We start from the raw sequence: 16,754 nt of genomic DNA, 5'->3' as shown, positions 1-16,754 counted from the left end.
AAGTTTTATTTGCCCATTGACAACAGCCATTTTCCTAATATTTTATATCTGAACAAGATCTGAGAAAAAGTTAGGGGGGAAATCAAGAAAAAAATGAAATGTTGTTCCCCTGATGTTTCTAGAGCAATTTCTCAAGCTGTGAAGGCCCTCATAAGACCTTTTGCTATCAGATCTGCTGTCTGAGTGAAGCCTTTGATATTCATTAATCCCTGCCTCAAATACTGCCTGTTGAATGGCTCTTCCTCTGCCGCTGTTTTGGATTGGGTGTGAGATTTCTGTCACTCTGGCTTGTCTTCTTGCCAGTTTGCGTCTGTATGTGGGCAGTTTGAGTGAAAATCAAATGTGAAACATTAGTTGCGTGAAACTGAGAGGAATCTTCAATAACCATGTGGTTCTTTCCAAATAAATATTTGATCATAGTAGTAAACATTTGGCCTTGAAATCAATACACATATCCAGAATACCTACATAAGGATAGATTCTTTCCTTCTGTTCTCTCTGTCTAATACTTTTAGTTTAGTTAAAGACATTCCTTTAAACCATAGCTTCCCAATGTAGGAAACCAGTTACCATGTACTTGTCAACCTTAGGTGACATTTCCTGCTGTGAGGTCTGAATGTTGTCATATAGGCTAGAACCTGAAGCTATATTTTATTAACCACATGTGTTAACATAAATTAAAAAAAAAAAAAAAGCTTTTCTTTATTCTAGCTTTCAATATTCCATGCGAACTGTAGCTAAGAATCTCCAAGGGAGAAGAAAATTAAGATTTGAATAATTGGTGAGAACTGCATGTTTTCGCTATTGTGGCATCCTCAGCTTTTGCTGTCTGCTCAGTGAGTAAATGAGTTTGCTGCTGAGCTGTTAAAAGTCCTGTAGAGAAAATTACAACATGAAGAAATTCAATCTGGAATTGCAGTTTTTCAGTCCCACATGCTCATCCAGCGTTTTTGCTGCCAAAAGAAAACAACCACTGCTCTCAGGTGCAACAACGGGTTTGCTTGCTCAGCTGCATTGACACCTCAAGTAGTTCTCTTGAATTTGCCGTTCATTTGGGGAACAGTTGCCAATTAAACCCCAGGATGGCCAACAAAGCCCCTTGTTGACGTGCTGTGGGACTCTGCAGCCTGTTCCAGTTGTTACTGAGTGCTGTGAAGTATAAGGGAGGAACATCTATGTATGTAGTGGGAGAGGTGAGTGTTTTCGCGGTGTGAGCAGAAATGGGCACCTGGTTGCGTGATGAAGAACGAGCTATGGGATGGAAAACATGGTGGCAAATTAACTGTGCTGGCACTGTTCTTCTTGGCAGTGGACTTGTGGGTCCCTGGTGCTTCCTCAGGGAGGACTGCTAAGAAGCTACCTGGAAATGTGAAGCACTTGAACTACTTGGGAACATGAGCCCTTTGGTTTTCATTTCCCAAGGCAGATCTGAAAGTTGGGAAGTTTTTACACTTCTAAAGCTACTTTGTCTTTCAAAAAACAAATCAGGATTTATTTTTCCTCCTATGTTTCTGATTTTCTGTAGATATCAGAATAAGCAATTCAAGCTTGTCTTTTTTAGGGTCTTCACCCCTGTTTATGAACCCATGTTTTGCTTCTACCCAGAGTGCTGCTCTACCAAACAGCACCATGGTTTGTAGCCAAGGTCCCAGCTCTTAACATTGCATAATACTTTGTTACTGATTTCACTTATTTTGTTACTGGTGCTAAAACAACAGTTCAATTTGTCTCTTAAAACATTGGCATTCCTTTATTATTTTCTTACATTGGCAATGTAGTTACACTAAGTGGCATAGGTGGCTCTGCAGGCAAAGGTTCATGTTTTCTCTGGGTCTCAGCAACAGCTGCAACACAAGATGTTAAGGAAAAGCTTTATAATAGAGAAGCACCTTCAAGTGTATTATGGAGCAGCTGAAAATTTCCGTGGCATTATTCAGTTAAAACTGCAAAATGTGAATGCTGCTTTTATTTCAGTAGGCATTTTTTCACAAACATACCTGCTACTTACGTACAGTGCATACCTGCTGTATCCTGGCAGTATGTACGTTCGTATCAACTCAGTTTACATCCCAGTTTCCTATGAAAGAAAACTCCTCCCTGCAGGATGTGCTCCAGAATGTCACCAGGTCCAGGCAAATGAGTGAGCAGGATTATGATGCGTATTAGCAATTTGTATCTATTTATTTACAGACTGACAGAGAAGCTGGCTGAAAGTGAAAGTATCTTTCCTTCTTGCAGCAGAGAGGAAGGCAGGTCTTAAGGAGATGCTTGAATAAGAAGCTGATTTCACTTCTGTGCCTTGATACAGTTATTGAAACAGGTTTTCCTCACTTAATGTATTTATCTGAATATCAATTCAAGGGGTAAAAATCAGTGCTGCGAGTCTGAAACCATGGTCTTCTTTAGGTGTTCCACACCTAATCCAAATCTTTGGAAGCTGGTGGAAATACAGTAAGATGAGGTCTTGTGATACTATACTATTTCTGAAAAATGCTTTAATGCAGTAACTGCCAGAGCAGATAATCTATGTAGATCTACATCCTTGCTCTGACCAAGGCCAGAGCAATTTAACTCAGTGAAATCTGCCAGGGAGCAACTATGCAATCTTGTTGTCCTAAGGAAGTTTCTCACTTTATTTGCACATTAGCGTTTGGTATGGCTGAACACACTGAACATTTCTCTGTCCTGAAACAAAGAAACTTACGCTTAATAGTTTAATTTAACCAGTAAGGTAGGTGCACTTTTATTCAGCGCTGGAGAAGACTCAGGATTTGTCCTCAGAGTGCTTCTGCCGAGCAGTGATTTCATAGAAAATTTATACACAGAATTGTTTTCAAATTCATACCTTTCCCCGAAATGACAAGTATACCTTATTCCTGGAACCTCATTGCATATCCAGGGGGAATGAAATCAAATCAGCTCAGAGTCGTTAAGGTGTGGCCATATCCGAGTGGTCAATCTCAATGACTCTGGGCGACAAGAAGATAAGGGTCCTTACAGTCATCTTAGTGGTTATCTTGTTTCTAACACGTTATAGTTGATGTTCCATCCCACCATTTACAAATCACCATTTCAGTCCATACTTTTCTTTTTCATAATGTAGCTAAAGGATGCCAATCAGCTGCTCCTAAGTCTGTCTGTCATAACTGCTGCTCAGAAGAGGTTAGGTTTTTAACTGTTTTAAATCGCAGGAACTGAACAGTGAATTTCGTTCTGGTGAACGGGAAGATCAGAGGCAGGAGGTATCCTGGTTGTGCCAAACAACCTGGACAAAGCACTCACAACTTAACTACTTGCCAGCCATGTGCTTGCGAGCTGCAACCAATCATGCAGTTTCTCACTGGTAGTTCTTCTAATATAAAATAATTCTCTTTTTTAGCTGAAACAAAGATCTGCTTCAAATACTACCATGGAGTGAGTGGGGCGCTACGAGCCACAACACCGAGTGTCACAGTGAAAAACAATGCAGCGCCTGTAAGTTATACTGGCCTTTTATTCTTTATATATTTGTTCCCTGCTGTCACCGTGCTATGCTTTACTTTTCCTGACAGCTTTATATACTTTTATGTGAGAACTTAACATAATATTTGCTCTTCAGTGCACTGTGGTACAGAGAAATGGGTAGTCTTTCTGTTAAGGTGTGGGTTTGAGCAAAGGAATTAAGAGGTTTTGAGCAAAGGAACTTAGATTCAGCTTTCAGTCTGTCACAAATAACTTCTATGGTCAGGAGCAAGTCCCAGGTCCAAGCTGTATCCCATTCTGTAAAGTTATCTTCTCTCTGCTGGGTATTGTCAGACTTGAGTGATGCCTCTAGGGAGTTTGGGATTCATCAGCTGTAAATAAGGTGAATGTCCAGAAAAGGAATAATATTTTCCTACCTTAGGGTGCTTTTTTCTGATATCAAGGCATGGGCATTTTCATGGCAGTGCCTCTGAGTTCCAGGAACAGCTATGTTGTAACACACTCCCATCAGTGGTAAGAAGTGGGCATTCAGGTCCTGATCCATCAAAGTGCTGAGGATTTGTTTTGACAGATTGAGGCTTCATTGACAGCAGTTTTGGTTTGCTAGAGCTTAGCAAGCTCTGTGGCTCAAGTGGCTCTAAAAAGCTGTATCATTTGGATGGGTTTGGAAGATTTGGTCACCTTGAGAATGAAATATTTTTTAGAAGCCTGCAAGGAGACTTGCTGACTTCCAGAGCTTGTCTGACCTTGCTGACAGAGTTTCATTGCCTGCCAGGCTCATCTTGGCAGAGGTCTACATGAGCTGAAGAGTTTTAGTCCAACCACTGTTAGAAAAAGACTGAGACGTTTAATCTGGGATATGCATTCAGGATAGGTCTGTCTTACCTGTGGATGTATGCAGGTTTTGGTGAACATCACTGAAGGTTAAATTTTTAAAGGTCAGGTTTTTTTCAGGAGGTGTTGTTTGTTTGTTTGTTTAGCAGTCCCAAGCTGATATTTCTGAAGGGTCTCTCAAGCTGTGTGTTAGTTGTGTCTGGTTGCACCACAGGCAGGAAGGATATTTATATTTTTTTTCACCCTTAACATATGTAGAGACTATTGGTGGTTTTGCTTTGGCTTGTTTTGATGCATGCAATAGCTACGAACTGTATGCTGGGTAGGGGCTGATGACACGTCTTTTAGGAATAAAAGGGATTTGTGTCTCAATAGGCCTTTCTCACATGCTCATTGTGTATCCATTCACCAGTTTGAACGCCTGGAGAATTTCCTCAGCTGCCTTTAGAGGAGCATTATGATGTGGCCTTCAATATCTTCATTTTGTGGGATGCTCAAAAGTTCTTTTTAGCCTGTAGTGAGTGGTGTCTTGTTGACTCAGCGCTTGCTGTTTATTTCCTGGTTATCAAGAATTTGGGGGAACAATCTATGTCATTGGTTTAGTCCTACTCCTCTCTGAAAGGTAAGCCAGCCAGCCCAGGCAATAAGCACCAGCAGGTGGACCCAAGTTTGAACCAATTAAGCAAATTTTTCTAGGGTGGAAGCACCACTCTATCATTATTAAGTATCAGCAGTATGTTTTAAATTAATAGAAGAATGTATGAGGACTTGTGCCTTTGTAATATGCAAATATGTAATCTCTCAGACTTCTTCAGTTGAGGCCTTCATACATAGATGGGGAAATAAAGTGCCTTTAGCAGCCATTCACTTTCAGCTGAGCAGGACTCATGTTTAAAAGAAAGTCCTTATGGTCTTCACAGAGATCAGATGAGAAAAAGAAACATGTGTTATGACCTTCAGCTGGGGATATTGTACATGGCTGAAAAATAAAATGTGATAAGAAGAAGTATCAGATAACAGTTTTCAGTTTGATGGCCAAAACAGCATCCTTGGAAATAGTATTCTCTTCACATCATCTAATTTTTCCTGCCTTTCTGGTTTACAGAATAACCTGTATGTTTTTCCCAATTTCTTTTGCAGGCCAGAGAGGCCAGCAGTGTTGTAGGTACAGCATCAGTTTCTCTGTTGTCTTTTCTTCATTGTGTGCTGCATGACATAGATATTCAGTGCATTGTAAGGCAAATACTAAGCAGTGAAGACAACAAAATCAAAGGAATAGCAACAAAGGTTGTGAAATTTGATCCTAGATGACACCTCCTACCCCATATGAGTGCAAGAGGAAAAAAATGGTAAAGATAGGAAGGTCTATTAGGGTTTAGAGAAAAATAATGGGTTGATTCTTGCCTATGTGAAGCCTTTCAGCTAAGTAGGATCCTCCGAACTCCAGTCCCAGCTGAAAACATCAGATGGCTTTCTCCATCTGCCTCTCTGCAGTGCATATTCAGCATTTATTAATAAAGTTATTGGATGTTTTGCAGCATCCTGTGCTAGTGGCATTACGCTCACTGCATAGATGGTGAAGAGGGTAACAAGAGATTTTCTCAACCCTAGCCTTTTCCTGGGTTCTTGTTTGCCTCTGCACTGGCTGCTGCTGGGGGATGGGTAATGCCATGCGAAGTGCAGACATTATCCTTAGAACTGCAGACACACATAGGCACCTGTCTTTTGACTGTGATTCCACTAACTTCACTAATGGTGAATTCCAGGCTTGGATTTTTTGGGGGTTTGGCTTTGCTTTTTTTTTTTTTTTAGTGGAAGAGGGAGAAAGTGTTAAAGAAATTCCAAAATAAACTGCTGTATCCATTTGAAAACATTTTTTCTAAATAATGGCTTGGAACGATGATGACAAAATCCTTATCCAAAAGAAGAAGCAGATATTCTACTTTGTACTTCACTATACTCATCCATCATCAGCCAGAGAGTAAATACACATCTTCCATTATCTGTGTTGCTGGGTCCCTCCCCATCCCTTTGCAGCCACAGTGAAGTATATTGAATGGGCAGCCCCATCTCTTTTTCCCATGCCTTGAATCATAATTTGAGCACACCTGAGCAAGGAAGCAATAGATTGTTGGAGTTTCCCCAGTTTGTCTGTGTGATCAGTTAAGGGTCATGACATTCTAGTGCCATGCCTGTAGCTCATTTGAGGTCCCTCAGACTTCTTACCCTAGTAAGACCTGACACACAGAGCTCTCCGTGATTGAATTGAATGCATCAAATTCCACAGTTGTTTTCATTGCTCCAGTGATTCAGAGCACTGCCTCAGGGTCCCAAGCATGTCATTTCTTATAGTACCAGCGAAAGCTGTGGTTTTCCAACCAGTGTGGCCTGGTTGCAGAGAGGGGCTCTCTTCAGAGGGCAACTTCTTCAGATCCTGAGGCAGGTTCTTGAACATCCTTTCTGCTGGAAAGGAGAATCCTGTGGTTTGTGCTTAGAAATTTACCCTCTTTTGCAGTCAATAGGAGTTTTAGCAATGGCTGTGGGACCTTAGTGTGTTAGAAATAATAGCTTTGCAGGGAAAACTTCTCAATAGGGATCCTGCTGTGGGTATAGGGGCTGAAGTTGTTTGAATAGCTGGTTGCCTTGAACCACAGGAAGTTTTGCCATTGTAGTGACAGCATCACAAATTCACCCTGCAGCTTAGGCTGTCAGTAGGGGACAGAGGGAATAGGCTTTGTGTATTTGACAGAAGTAAACCTTTTCGTTTGGCACAGCTTGAGAAAAGGATCCAGAGCAGGTGTCCTTTGAGAGGCAGCATTTGGGGACAGGTGACCTTCTGGGTAGAGTGTTTTCACTGCTAGCACAAACTCGTCTGCAGCTGATGCCAGAGCCACCCAAGCGGATTCTGTCTGAGCCTCCAGCCGTGTGGTACCTCCCATGGTGGGGGAAGCAGCTGGCATATTGACTGCTCAGCCAACAAGATCTGCAAACACTGATAACCAGCAGTATCCTAACACCACAATTTAAAAAAACAGCAACAATAAAACCCTCTTCGTTGTCTGACTGTGGTTCACTGCAATTGAACAGGGAAAAGAAGCTGTAAGTAGTCATGCTGGGGACTGTAAGCAGTTGCCATTCTTGTTCACATGCTGCTGAGACAGTCTTTTACTGACAGTTAAAAGATGTCCTGCTTCCAAAGGGGGAAAAAAAGTTGATATGTTAGCTGGATGTCTTGGAATAGCAGTGGTGGTGCTTTGGGCAGAGTGGTGTCTTGTTGTTTCTTGCATTATGAGTCTTTTGCTCCATTTGAATTTGTTCTTACACTGCATAAATGTGAATTTGGGGCAGTGGATAAGCGTCGGAGTGATGGCAATAAAACGGAGCACCTGCAGTTCTGGAAGGAAGGAATATCCTGGCTGGATTCTTTTTTTCTGAACCAGTGGCATCCTGGAAGCAGTTGCTTGTGCACAGTAGTTGATATGACTAAAGCATAAGCATTACCATGGTATGGGTGAGCAAACAGTTTCCTCAGTAAAGAGAACATTTTTACAACATCTGGAACATTCCTCCATTTGTTACTCTTCTTTTAATCATAATATTGTCACTGTTAATTCATCTTTACATCAGATATTGTTGTAGAAAAACAATGCCAGTTACAGCAATTACTTCTAGCAATAGGAAAGGGGTATCTTGCTAGTGCAAAAATTATTTATGAATGTAGCAGCTTTGCAGTAAAATAAAGCAGGCATGGGAACAGCGTACAGAATGAAAAAGAAAAACCTTTTCCCTTAAGAGTTTATAGCCTAAAAAGATAAATTGGATATATCACAATTAAAGGACAGTAAGTGGAGAATCAATGTCGTAGCCTCAGGACAAATGTCTTAACTAAATTGGGAGCATTCACGTGGTGTGTATTAGATGCAAGGAACCACGGCTGGTCAAACCTCTGGAGCTTTCGTGCCACAGTTGCTGTCTCATAGATCATGATGGCACTCATCAAATACACTTAGCATCCTCGGGAAAGCTATGTAAATTGGAGCTAATTATGGAAAGAGACCTTCTCCGTGTTGTGTTTGTGTGGAAATGCTGCCTCAGCTGGGTTTTCCACAGCAGGAATTACTGCTTGATAAGCTGCTGTGATTTAGTGGTGACTGATCATTCCTCAGGACTTCCTGCTGTAAACGTTTGCATTACGTGCTGTCACGTCAGAGCGTGGGCTGCCAAGCAGTGTTCAGTAATGAAGCATTCTGACTCATTTCCATGTATGTGCTGCAAGCTAGGATTTTGTAAATGTGCACATACGAGCATTTGTATCTGTCATTCTTTCTAAAGGCTGGATTTAAAAGTCACAGGTGTGTGCTCCTTTTCACATCCTGTCTTATTCTGTGATAGCTGAGTTTTAAAACTGTCTGTGTTTCTGGTACATTACTGTATAAGGAATCTAACAGTCTGACTTGGGGAGTATGAGAATAATTACACTTCAAGAAACAGAGGATGGAGAGGGAACAGAAGCTTCTGGTGATTTGTGCACTGTTCAGCAATTGAGGTTAACAAAAAAAAGGTTTATGGAAAACACAACATCAGGCTGCTGCAATTAATCACAGCAAAGAATTCAAGCTGGGTACATCTTTAACAAGCATAAGTGGTGTACCTTGAAAAGCTCAGCATTTCAAGTAGGGGAAGCAGCATTTCTCTGGAGACTATGGATGCGCTTAGGTGACTGGGTATTTGTCAATACTCAGCAAGAGCGTCCCCTTTCCTTATCTGGAGATGAAAAGTAGCCAGTTCCCCCAGCTTGCAGCTGCCTTCAAATGCAAGGAAAGAAGTAGCACTGTAGTACCAACTATATTTGCATGGTTCAGTGCGAATTGATGCGGTTCATTGGCAGGCACAGTAAGTGCTGCAGATCGAGGCGAAGGGGAGCTTGCCAGAGTTGGGGGAGCCCAGGAACCCCAGAGAGAGCCCAGCGGGTGGGTCCAGGCTGCCGGAAGCCCAGGTTCGTATGATGCAGCTGACACTGGGGAGGGCAGTCCCAGAAATGGCCCAGATCTAAACAGTGTTCAGGGAGCACTGCGACCCAGAGTGCACAAACAGGCATGGGCTCACCAGAGTGGCGTGCTCGAACAGTTTGCGAGATCAGTTCGTGAAGGGTTCTGCTGCTCAAGAGGTAGGCTTGGTCAGTGAGAGGGAGCCCAGCCATGGTGTCCACCCTGGACACCGCAGTGTCCAGTCTTCCAGCAGAAGGCTGCATCTTCTGCACCAGCCTGAAGGGACGTGTCAGTTCAGACTGAGCTCCCGGGAAAGGATGCAGCCGTCCAGGTCTCGGGCTGCATGGAGTGCCACAAGCTTGCGTTGAAAACGGAGAGCAGCAAGAGCAATGGCTGCGCAAGAGGCGAGCTGGTGGACTACCTCTTCAGCCAGGTGGCAGACCTGAAGGAGGAAGTAGAGAGGCTGAGGAGCATCAGGGAGAGTGAGCTAGAGGTAGACTGGTGGGATTGCACCCTGAGCTCCAGGGCACATGAGAAGACTCAGCCACAGGTAAAAGCCCAGGATCAAAGGGATCTGGTATCTTCCTCCGCTAAGGTTGTAGGCAAGGGATCAAAAGGAGGTAGTGAGTCAAAGCGTGTCCACCAACAGGGCAGAAAATCAACCCCCTCCTTGCCCACGCCACCTCAGGTATTGCTCCACAACAGATTTGAGGCTCTCAACATGGAGGACAGACCGGAGGAAACCATAGAGGAAGATGCACCCACATCGGAGCAGAGTCAGAGACTGAAATGGCGTAAATGCTGTATTGCCACAAGTGCCACAGGGACCGATAGGAGAGTCATAGTTGTAGGAGACTCTACTCTATTGGAGGCGACAGAGGGTCCGATATGTTGAGCAGACCCCACTCACATGGAAGTCTGCTGCCTCCCAGGAGCCGAGATAAAGGATGTGGCCAGGAAAATTCCCAGCCTGCTGAGATCTACAGACTATTACCCGTTACTGCTGCTCCATGTGGGAGGTGATGAAGCAGTGTTAAGAAGCCCAAGGGGGATTAAAAGAGATTTTAGGGCCTTGGGATGGCTGCTGAGGGAATCTGGGGCCCAGGTGATTTTTTTTCTTCCCTCCTTCCAGTTACAGGTGGTGACAGAGCACAGCTCAGACAGATCCAGTCAATTTATACATGTCTGTACGGCTGGTGTAACCACAATAACTTTGGTTTTTTTGATAATGGGATAGCCTACACGGCACCAGGATTACAGGTATTGGATGGGAGCCACCTTTCTCAGAGGGGGAGGAGGGTCTCTGCCCAGGAGCTTACAGGGCTTGTAGATAAGGCTTTAAACTAGATGTGAAGGGGGAGGGGATAACATCAAGCTAGCCTGTAACAAGTGGTGGGAGGACAGGTGTCATGGGTCAGGTGTCAGGGAGGATACTTCTTTGAAACACGTTATAGATAATAAAGTGTCCACTAGGAAGGTGATGCAACCAACAGCCCAGCTGAAGTGCCTTTAGACTAACACATGAACCTTGGGTAACAAGCAGGAGGAGCTGGAAGCTACCATGCTACAAGAAAGCTATGATCTAGTTGCCATCACAGAAACGTGGTGGGATGAATCCCATGACTGGAATGTGGCTATTGACGGCTACAGATTGTTCAGAAGGGATGGACCGGGTAGGAAAGGTGTACCCGCTGCCCTCTATCTCAGGAAAGGGATAGAATGTGAAGAGCTGTCCTTGAAGAGTAGCTACGAACAGGTTGGGAGCTTGTGGATCAATATTAAATACGGAAGGACCTGCTGGAACCTTGTGGTTGGTGTATACTACAGGCTACCCAATCAAGGAGAGCCAAACAATGAAGTCTTCTTCCTCCAGCTACAGGACGCTTCATTCTCACAAGCTCTCATCCTACTCGGGAATTCAACCACCCCAACGTATGCTGGAAAAGCAACACGGCAAGCTGTAGGCAATCCAGGAGACTCCTGGAGTGCATTAAGGATAACTTATTAGTCCAGCTGATAGAGACGCCCACCTGAAGAGATGCAATACTGGACCTTATGGTCACCAATACAAGTGAAGTCATCAGTGATATTACGATCGGAGGCAGCCTGGGCTGCAGTGATCATACACTAGTGGAGTTCAAGGTCCAGAGAGAGTTGGGACAGGTGAGGAGTATAGTCAGGGCCCTAACTTTCAGGAAAGCAGACTTCCAGCTCTTCAAGGAGTTACTTGCTAGGACCCCCTGGGACATCGTCATCGAGGACGAGCAAGAGAAACAGAGCTGGCAAATATTTAAAAATGCTTTCCATGAGGCACAAGAGCGCTCAGTCTCCAGATATAGGAAATCAGGCAGGGAAGGAAGAGACCAATGTAGCTAAGTTGAGACCTGCTGCTTAAACTAAAGAAGAAGAGGGAACTGCACAGGCAGTGCAGGCAAGGACGGGTAACCTGGGACGTGTATAAGGACGTTGCCCAGTTGTTCAGGGATGAGGTCATGAAGGCCAAGGCACAGCTGGCGCTAAACTTGGCAAGGAAAATAAAGACTAACAAGAAGGGCTTCTAGAGGTACATCAATCAAAAGAGGAAGATCAAACACAATGTACCCCCCACTGATGGTTGGGAGTGATGACCTCACATCAACAGACGAGGAGAAGGCTGACGTACTTAACAACTTTTTTGCCTCAGTCTTCACTGACAACCGCTCTCCTTACCCCTCCTGGGTCATGGGACAGCAAGATGGTGTCCAGGAGGATCAGGTTCATGACCACCGGAGGAACCTGAACGTTTACAAGTCTATGGGACCTGATGCATCCCAGAGTCCTGAGGGAATTGGCCAGTGTGGTTGCCAAGCCACTCTCCATGATATTTGAAAAGTCATGGCAATCAGGAGAAGTCCCTGGTGACTGGAAGAAGGGTAATGTTGTGCCCATTTTTAAAAAGGGGAGAAAAGACAACCCTGGGAACTACCGACCTGTCAGCCTCACCTCTGTGCCTGGAAAGATCATGGAACAGATCCTCCTAGAAGCTATGCTAAAGCACATGGAGAATGGGGACATGATTATAGGCAGCCAGCACGGCTTCACCAGGGGCAAATCCTGTATGACCAACCTAATGGCTTTCCATGATGGGGTGACTGCAGCAGTAGACACAGATAAATTGGTGGATGTTATCTGTCTGGACTTCTGTAAAGCCTTTGACATACTTCCCCAAAACATCCTCTTCTCTAAACTGGAGAGGTATAGATTTGATGAGTGGAGAGTATGGTGGGTAAGAAACTGGTTGGAGGGTCATATTCAGAGAGTCGAAAGTCCAGATGGAGATCTGTGACTAGTGGTGTCCCTCAGGGGTCCATGCTGGGAATGGTGCTGTTTAATATCTTCATCAATGATATTGACAGTGAGATTGAGTGCACCCTCAGCAAGTTTGCAGATAACACCAAGCCGAGTGGTGCAGTTGCCACACCAGAAGGATGGGATGTCATCCAGTGGGACCTGGACAGGCTGGAGAAGTGGGCCTGTGAGAACCTCATGAGGTTCAACAAGGCCAAGTGCAAGGTCCTGCACCTGGGTCGGGGCAATCCCCAATTTCAGAACACGATGGGGGATGATGTGATTGAGAGCTGCCCTGCGGAGAAGAACTTGGGAGTGCTGGTTGATGAGAAGCTTGACATGAGCCGGCAGTGTGCGCTTGCAGCCCAGAAGGCCAACCGTATCCTCAGCTGTATCAAAAGAAGTGTGGCCAGCAGGTCGAGGGAAGTGATTCTGCCCCTCTATTCCTGTCTTGTGAGACCTCATCTGGAGTACTGTGTCCAGTTCTGGAATCCTCAATGTAAGAAGGATATGGAACTGTTGGAACAGGTCCAGAGGAGGCTACAAAGATGATCAGAGAGCTGGAGCTCCTTCCCTGTGAGGACAGGCTGAGAGTTAGGGTTGTTCAGCCTGGAGAAGAGAAGGCTCCGAGGACATCTTATAGTGACCTTCCAGTACCTGAAAGGAGCCTGTGGGAAAGCTGGAGAGGGACTATTCATAAAGGCTTGTGGTGATAGGATGAGGGGGAACAGGTATAAACTGTGGAGGGGCAGATTTAGGCTTGATGTAAGGAGGAATTTCTTCACCATGAGAGTGGTGAGACAGTGGAACAGGCTGCCAAGGGAAGTTGTGGATACCCCATCCCTGGAGGTGTTCAGGGTCAGATTGGACGGGGCCTTTGGCAGGCTGATCTAGTGGGATGTCCCTGCCCATGGCAGGGGGGTGGAACTAGATGGTCTTTAAGGTCTCTTCCAGCCCTAACTATTCTACAATTATATGATATTCGACTCGTCCCAGTATACATCTCCTCCTGTTTTGATTACTTGCAAAGAAGATGGAGTCATTCAGGAATGAAAAGTCAAGATGGAATGAGCAGGTGAAATGACTAGAAATACTCAGCTGGAAGGAAGCATGGACTTCAGCAGTCAAATACAAAGCGCTCTCTGCTGGGATACAGTCCCTTTCCAATGTAAAAGGACATCTAACAGAAAATATATATGCTAAGAAACACTTGCTGAAAGAGTGTGGATTCCACTGATTAATCTTTTCAGGTGATTAATTCTGAAGAAAAAGTAGTTGATCCATAAACAGTGGGAGGAAGATGATCTGTGTAGGCTTGTGATCTATCTGCCCATTTTTGGTTCTCTCTTAGCATGTTATTTCTTTCACAATAGCAGCTGTTCTGTCTACGTCTCTCCTGCCTTATTGCTGATACTTTGCCCCGATATAAGGTAGTGTTATGAAGTGGTTAATTTAAAAGAACTATCACTTCGACTGGGGAGTTGCTTCAGCATTTTAACAAGAAGTTGTGTATGTCGTTGGTTTTCTGTAAGCATGCAAGAAGCAATTTGGTCGTTTGTGTACAAAAAAGTATTATGGTATCTGGTATTATGGTGTAATGGCTCACAGTAAACACGTCACAGATAGAAGAAGCGTAGTAGTATCTCTTACTGAGGAATTGGCAGATTTTACTACGTGCATACAAAACATTAGCACTTTGATGTTACAGAGTCCTGTATGCACTGAATGCATGTTTTTAAATGCTCTAGAGTTGTGAAGTTAAAAAAAAAAATGTAGTAAGGAAAGGTTACAGAAAGGTTTTCATTAATAATCTGTTGTTTTCAAGCCTTAACTTAAAATCGGGCTCCAGAGCTGTTTGTGCTGAGTGGACGTTATGTGAGCTACAGCCAACACCTTTGGAGGGAGGGTCCATTTCCTTGAAGAATTTGCTTCCGCCCCAGCCTCAACTACAAAATGATGAGAGAATGTTGTTTAGTGTGAGAGCAAGTTTCAACACATTTGTTGTAGCTGAAAAGTGTCATGAATTAATTTTTTAACTTCCATTTTGCTCCCTTATAAAACCATGGTATTGTTTTACAGCCTGATTTGGCAATATTCAAGCATACTTACTCGTATGAGCAGCCTTCGAATACTTGCACAGTTGAGCCCTTAGTTCAGTGTAATTACATTTTTGGTTATGCTTTTCTATATTCTAATTAGCACTGATTCAAAGAATTTGAAGGTTAATGACATGTCCAAATTATTTCTTATTGCCACCTTGGTAACACAGGTGCTTTTTCAGTATCCAGATACATAAAGACTATTGTATTTACACTGCAATTACCCTGTCTTGTAGTGAGCGCTCCATTTGTATGAATTAGTGGAGTCAGAAAGCGTAGCCAGGGTGTAATTGGTCTCTGACTGCAGCATAACTATAGTCACTGCATTATAGATAATAACCTTTTCCTTCCTTTTGTTTCTTCTACTCACAGTTTACAATTGGCATCATTGGCGAGAGGTTTTTCTTTAAATATGAAGAAAACTGTTTGCACCGAAGACCTCCTCTGAGTGCAGTTCAATAACGTTACCCTTTACAGTCCCAATTCACTAGAGTCGTGGAGCACATGCTGGAAATTCCTGGAAATGTTTAAGGATTTTCTTCCAAATTGGCAGAATCTTTAAAAACAGTATAGAATTAGCAAGTAAAGTCACTTTGAGCAACATTTTCATTATGATAGGTTTCAGATATGTCAATAGCTAAAGTGACAAACGATCCAGTTCTGTGCATGTGGTGGCTTTTTTCCCTATCTTGATATTGACTTTTTCAGCTTAGTGTGGTTCAAACTCCTTTCACCACCCTTTCATAGATTTACACTGCTTATGAGGGCTAAGTGTTCAGAATTTATTATCTAACAAGCACAAATTGAGCAGGGGAGGTACAGACAATTTGCTTTGTGAACATCAGCATTGATTTCCTGAGCAGCAGCCTGTAACAGCATACCGGTATGAGGTTTTTTATTGTTCCAATGTAGGAGGAATGTCTCTGCTTTCCAGCACACAGCTGTCTGCATATTTAAATCTGGGTTTTGCATTCTTCATAATTTCCTGATCCATTTGTATGAAAGATGGAGGTATAGTGTATTTCAGCATCATAATGAAAGTTCAAATATGAGCGCCTGAGATTAAGCTTGGTGTCAAAAATCAGAACTGATTGTCAAAAACTTTTAACACAAGAAATGAGTCCAAAACACTCCTCAGTGCTCTTTCTGCACTAAATCACCTGTCTATTTCGTATGCATCTTCAAAAACTCCGCATCTGGGAGGGAAGGGAAAAGAGCCACCTGCTTGGTGTGAGTGCGATGCTGAGCAGCAGGTCAGCATGGCTTCTCTCGAATGCGGTACCTGTCACTAATAAGGATGCCCAGTGCTCTGTTTGTGCTGCTTTGAAGCAATCGATTCAGAGTGCCCTATCAAGCAGCAAATCTGCATGTTTTGCTGATGCATTGAGAGCCCATGCCCTTTTGCACCCTGTGGTGAATCCAGGTAATATACTAGAGCATGAAAGAACTCGTGCTATATTTCGAATGTATCCCTGGCAGAGTACCAGACACTTGAAGTGGAGAATGGCTACATGCCTATACAGGTAGGGTGGCTGGGGCACTGAAGAGTGGAATGTGACTCATCTGAAGTGGAAGCTGCAGAAGTCCTGACATTGTCTTCTTTAGTCCTCTTTTGCCAGTGCAGGCCTGCTTAAGCACCTTGTAGCTTCAAAACCCATTTTATTTTGCACATTGTGCACTGCTGTAGGCTTTGCTTCAGTTGATTTAAACAGGGGAGGGATGATGTAAGAAAAAGCAAAATAATTCTTGAAATGTTCATCCATCAGACTTTTTCCTACTGTGCTAGCATGAATGTGCACTTGTGCAGTCATTAAAGCATAGCAGGACAGAACAGAAAGCAGGGCTAAGGCCACCATTTGCACGCATCCCATTAAAATGTTGTCAACTTCCTGACCTCTCATGGACTCTAATTAAGCAGTGCTAATTGTGGAGCTACTGAGCCATCCCTAGGTATCACTGGCCATAGCCTACTCTTCACTTTGTAGATAATTTGCAGTAATTTGGGGCTTCTCACTGTTGCCCTGGTTTCTTTGCACACATTGTT

At 43.7% G+C, this 16,754-nt stretch overlaps 1 protein-coding gene across 4 annotated transcripts in view; it reads left to right on the top strand.

Moving 5' to 3' along the window:
* Positions 1-16,754, top strand: part of HECW1 (HECT, C2 and WW domain containing E3 ubiquitin protein ligase 1) — a 277,673-nt gene that overhangs the window by 137,322 nt on the left and 123,597 nt on the right. For all 4 annotated transcript variants that reach the window (XM_069859743.1, XM_069859745.1, XM_069859742.1 and 1 more), the window contains one exon: positions 3,380-3,474. In XM_069859743.1, the coding sequence (XP_069715844.1) occupies positions 3,380-3,474 (95 nt within the window). The remainder of the gene's footprint in view (positions 1-3,379; positions 3,475-16,754) is intronic.

The sequence above is a fragment of the Phaenicophaeus curvirostris genome, chromosome 6 (assembly GCF_032191515.1).
Source record: "Phaenicophaeus curvirostris isolate KB17595 chromosome 6, BPBGC_Pcur_1.0, whole genome shotgun sequence".
NCBI classification, from domain to species: Eukaryota; Metazoa; Chordata; class Aves; order Cuculiformes; family Cuculidae; genus Phaenicophaeus; species Phaenicophaeus curvirostris.
This window is presented reverse-complemented; position numbering and strand designations above follow the sequence as displayed.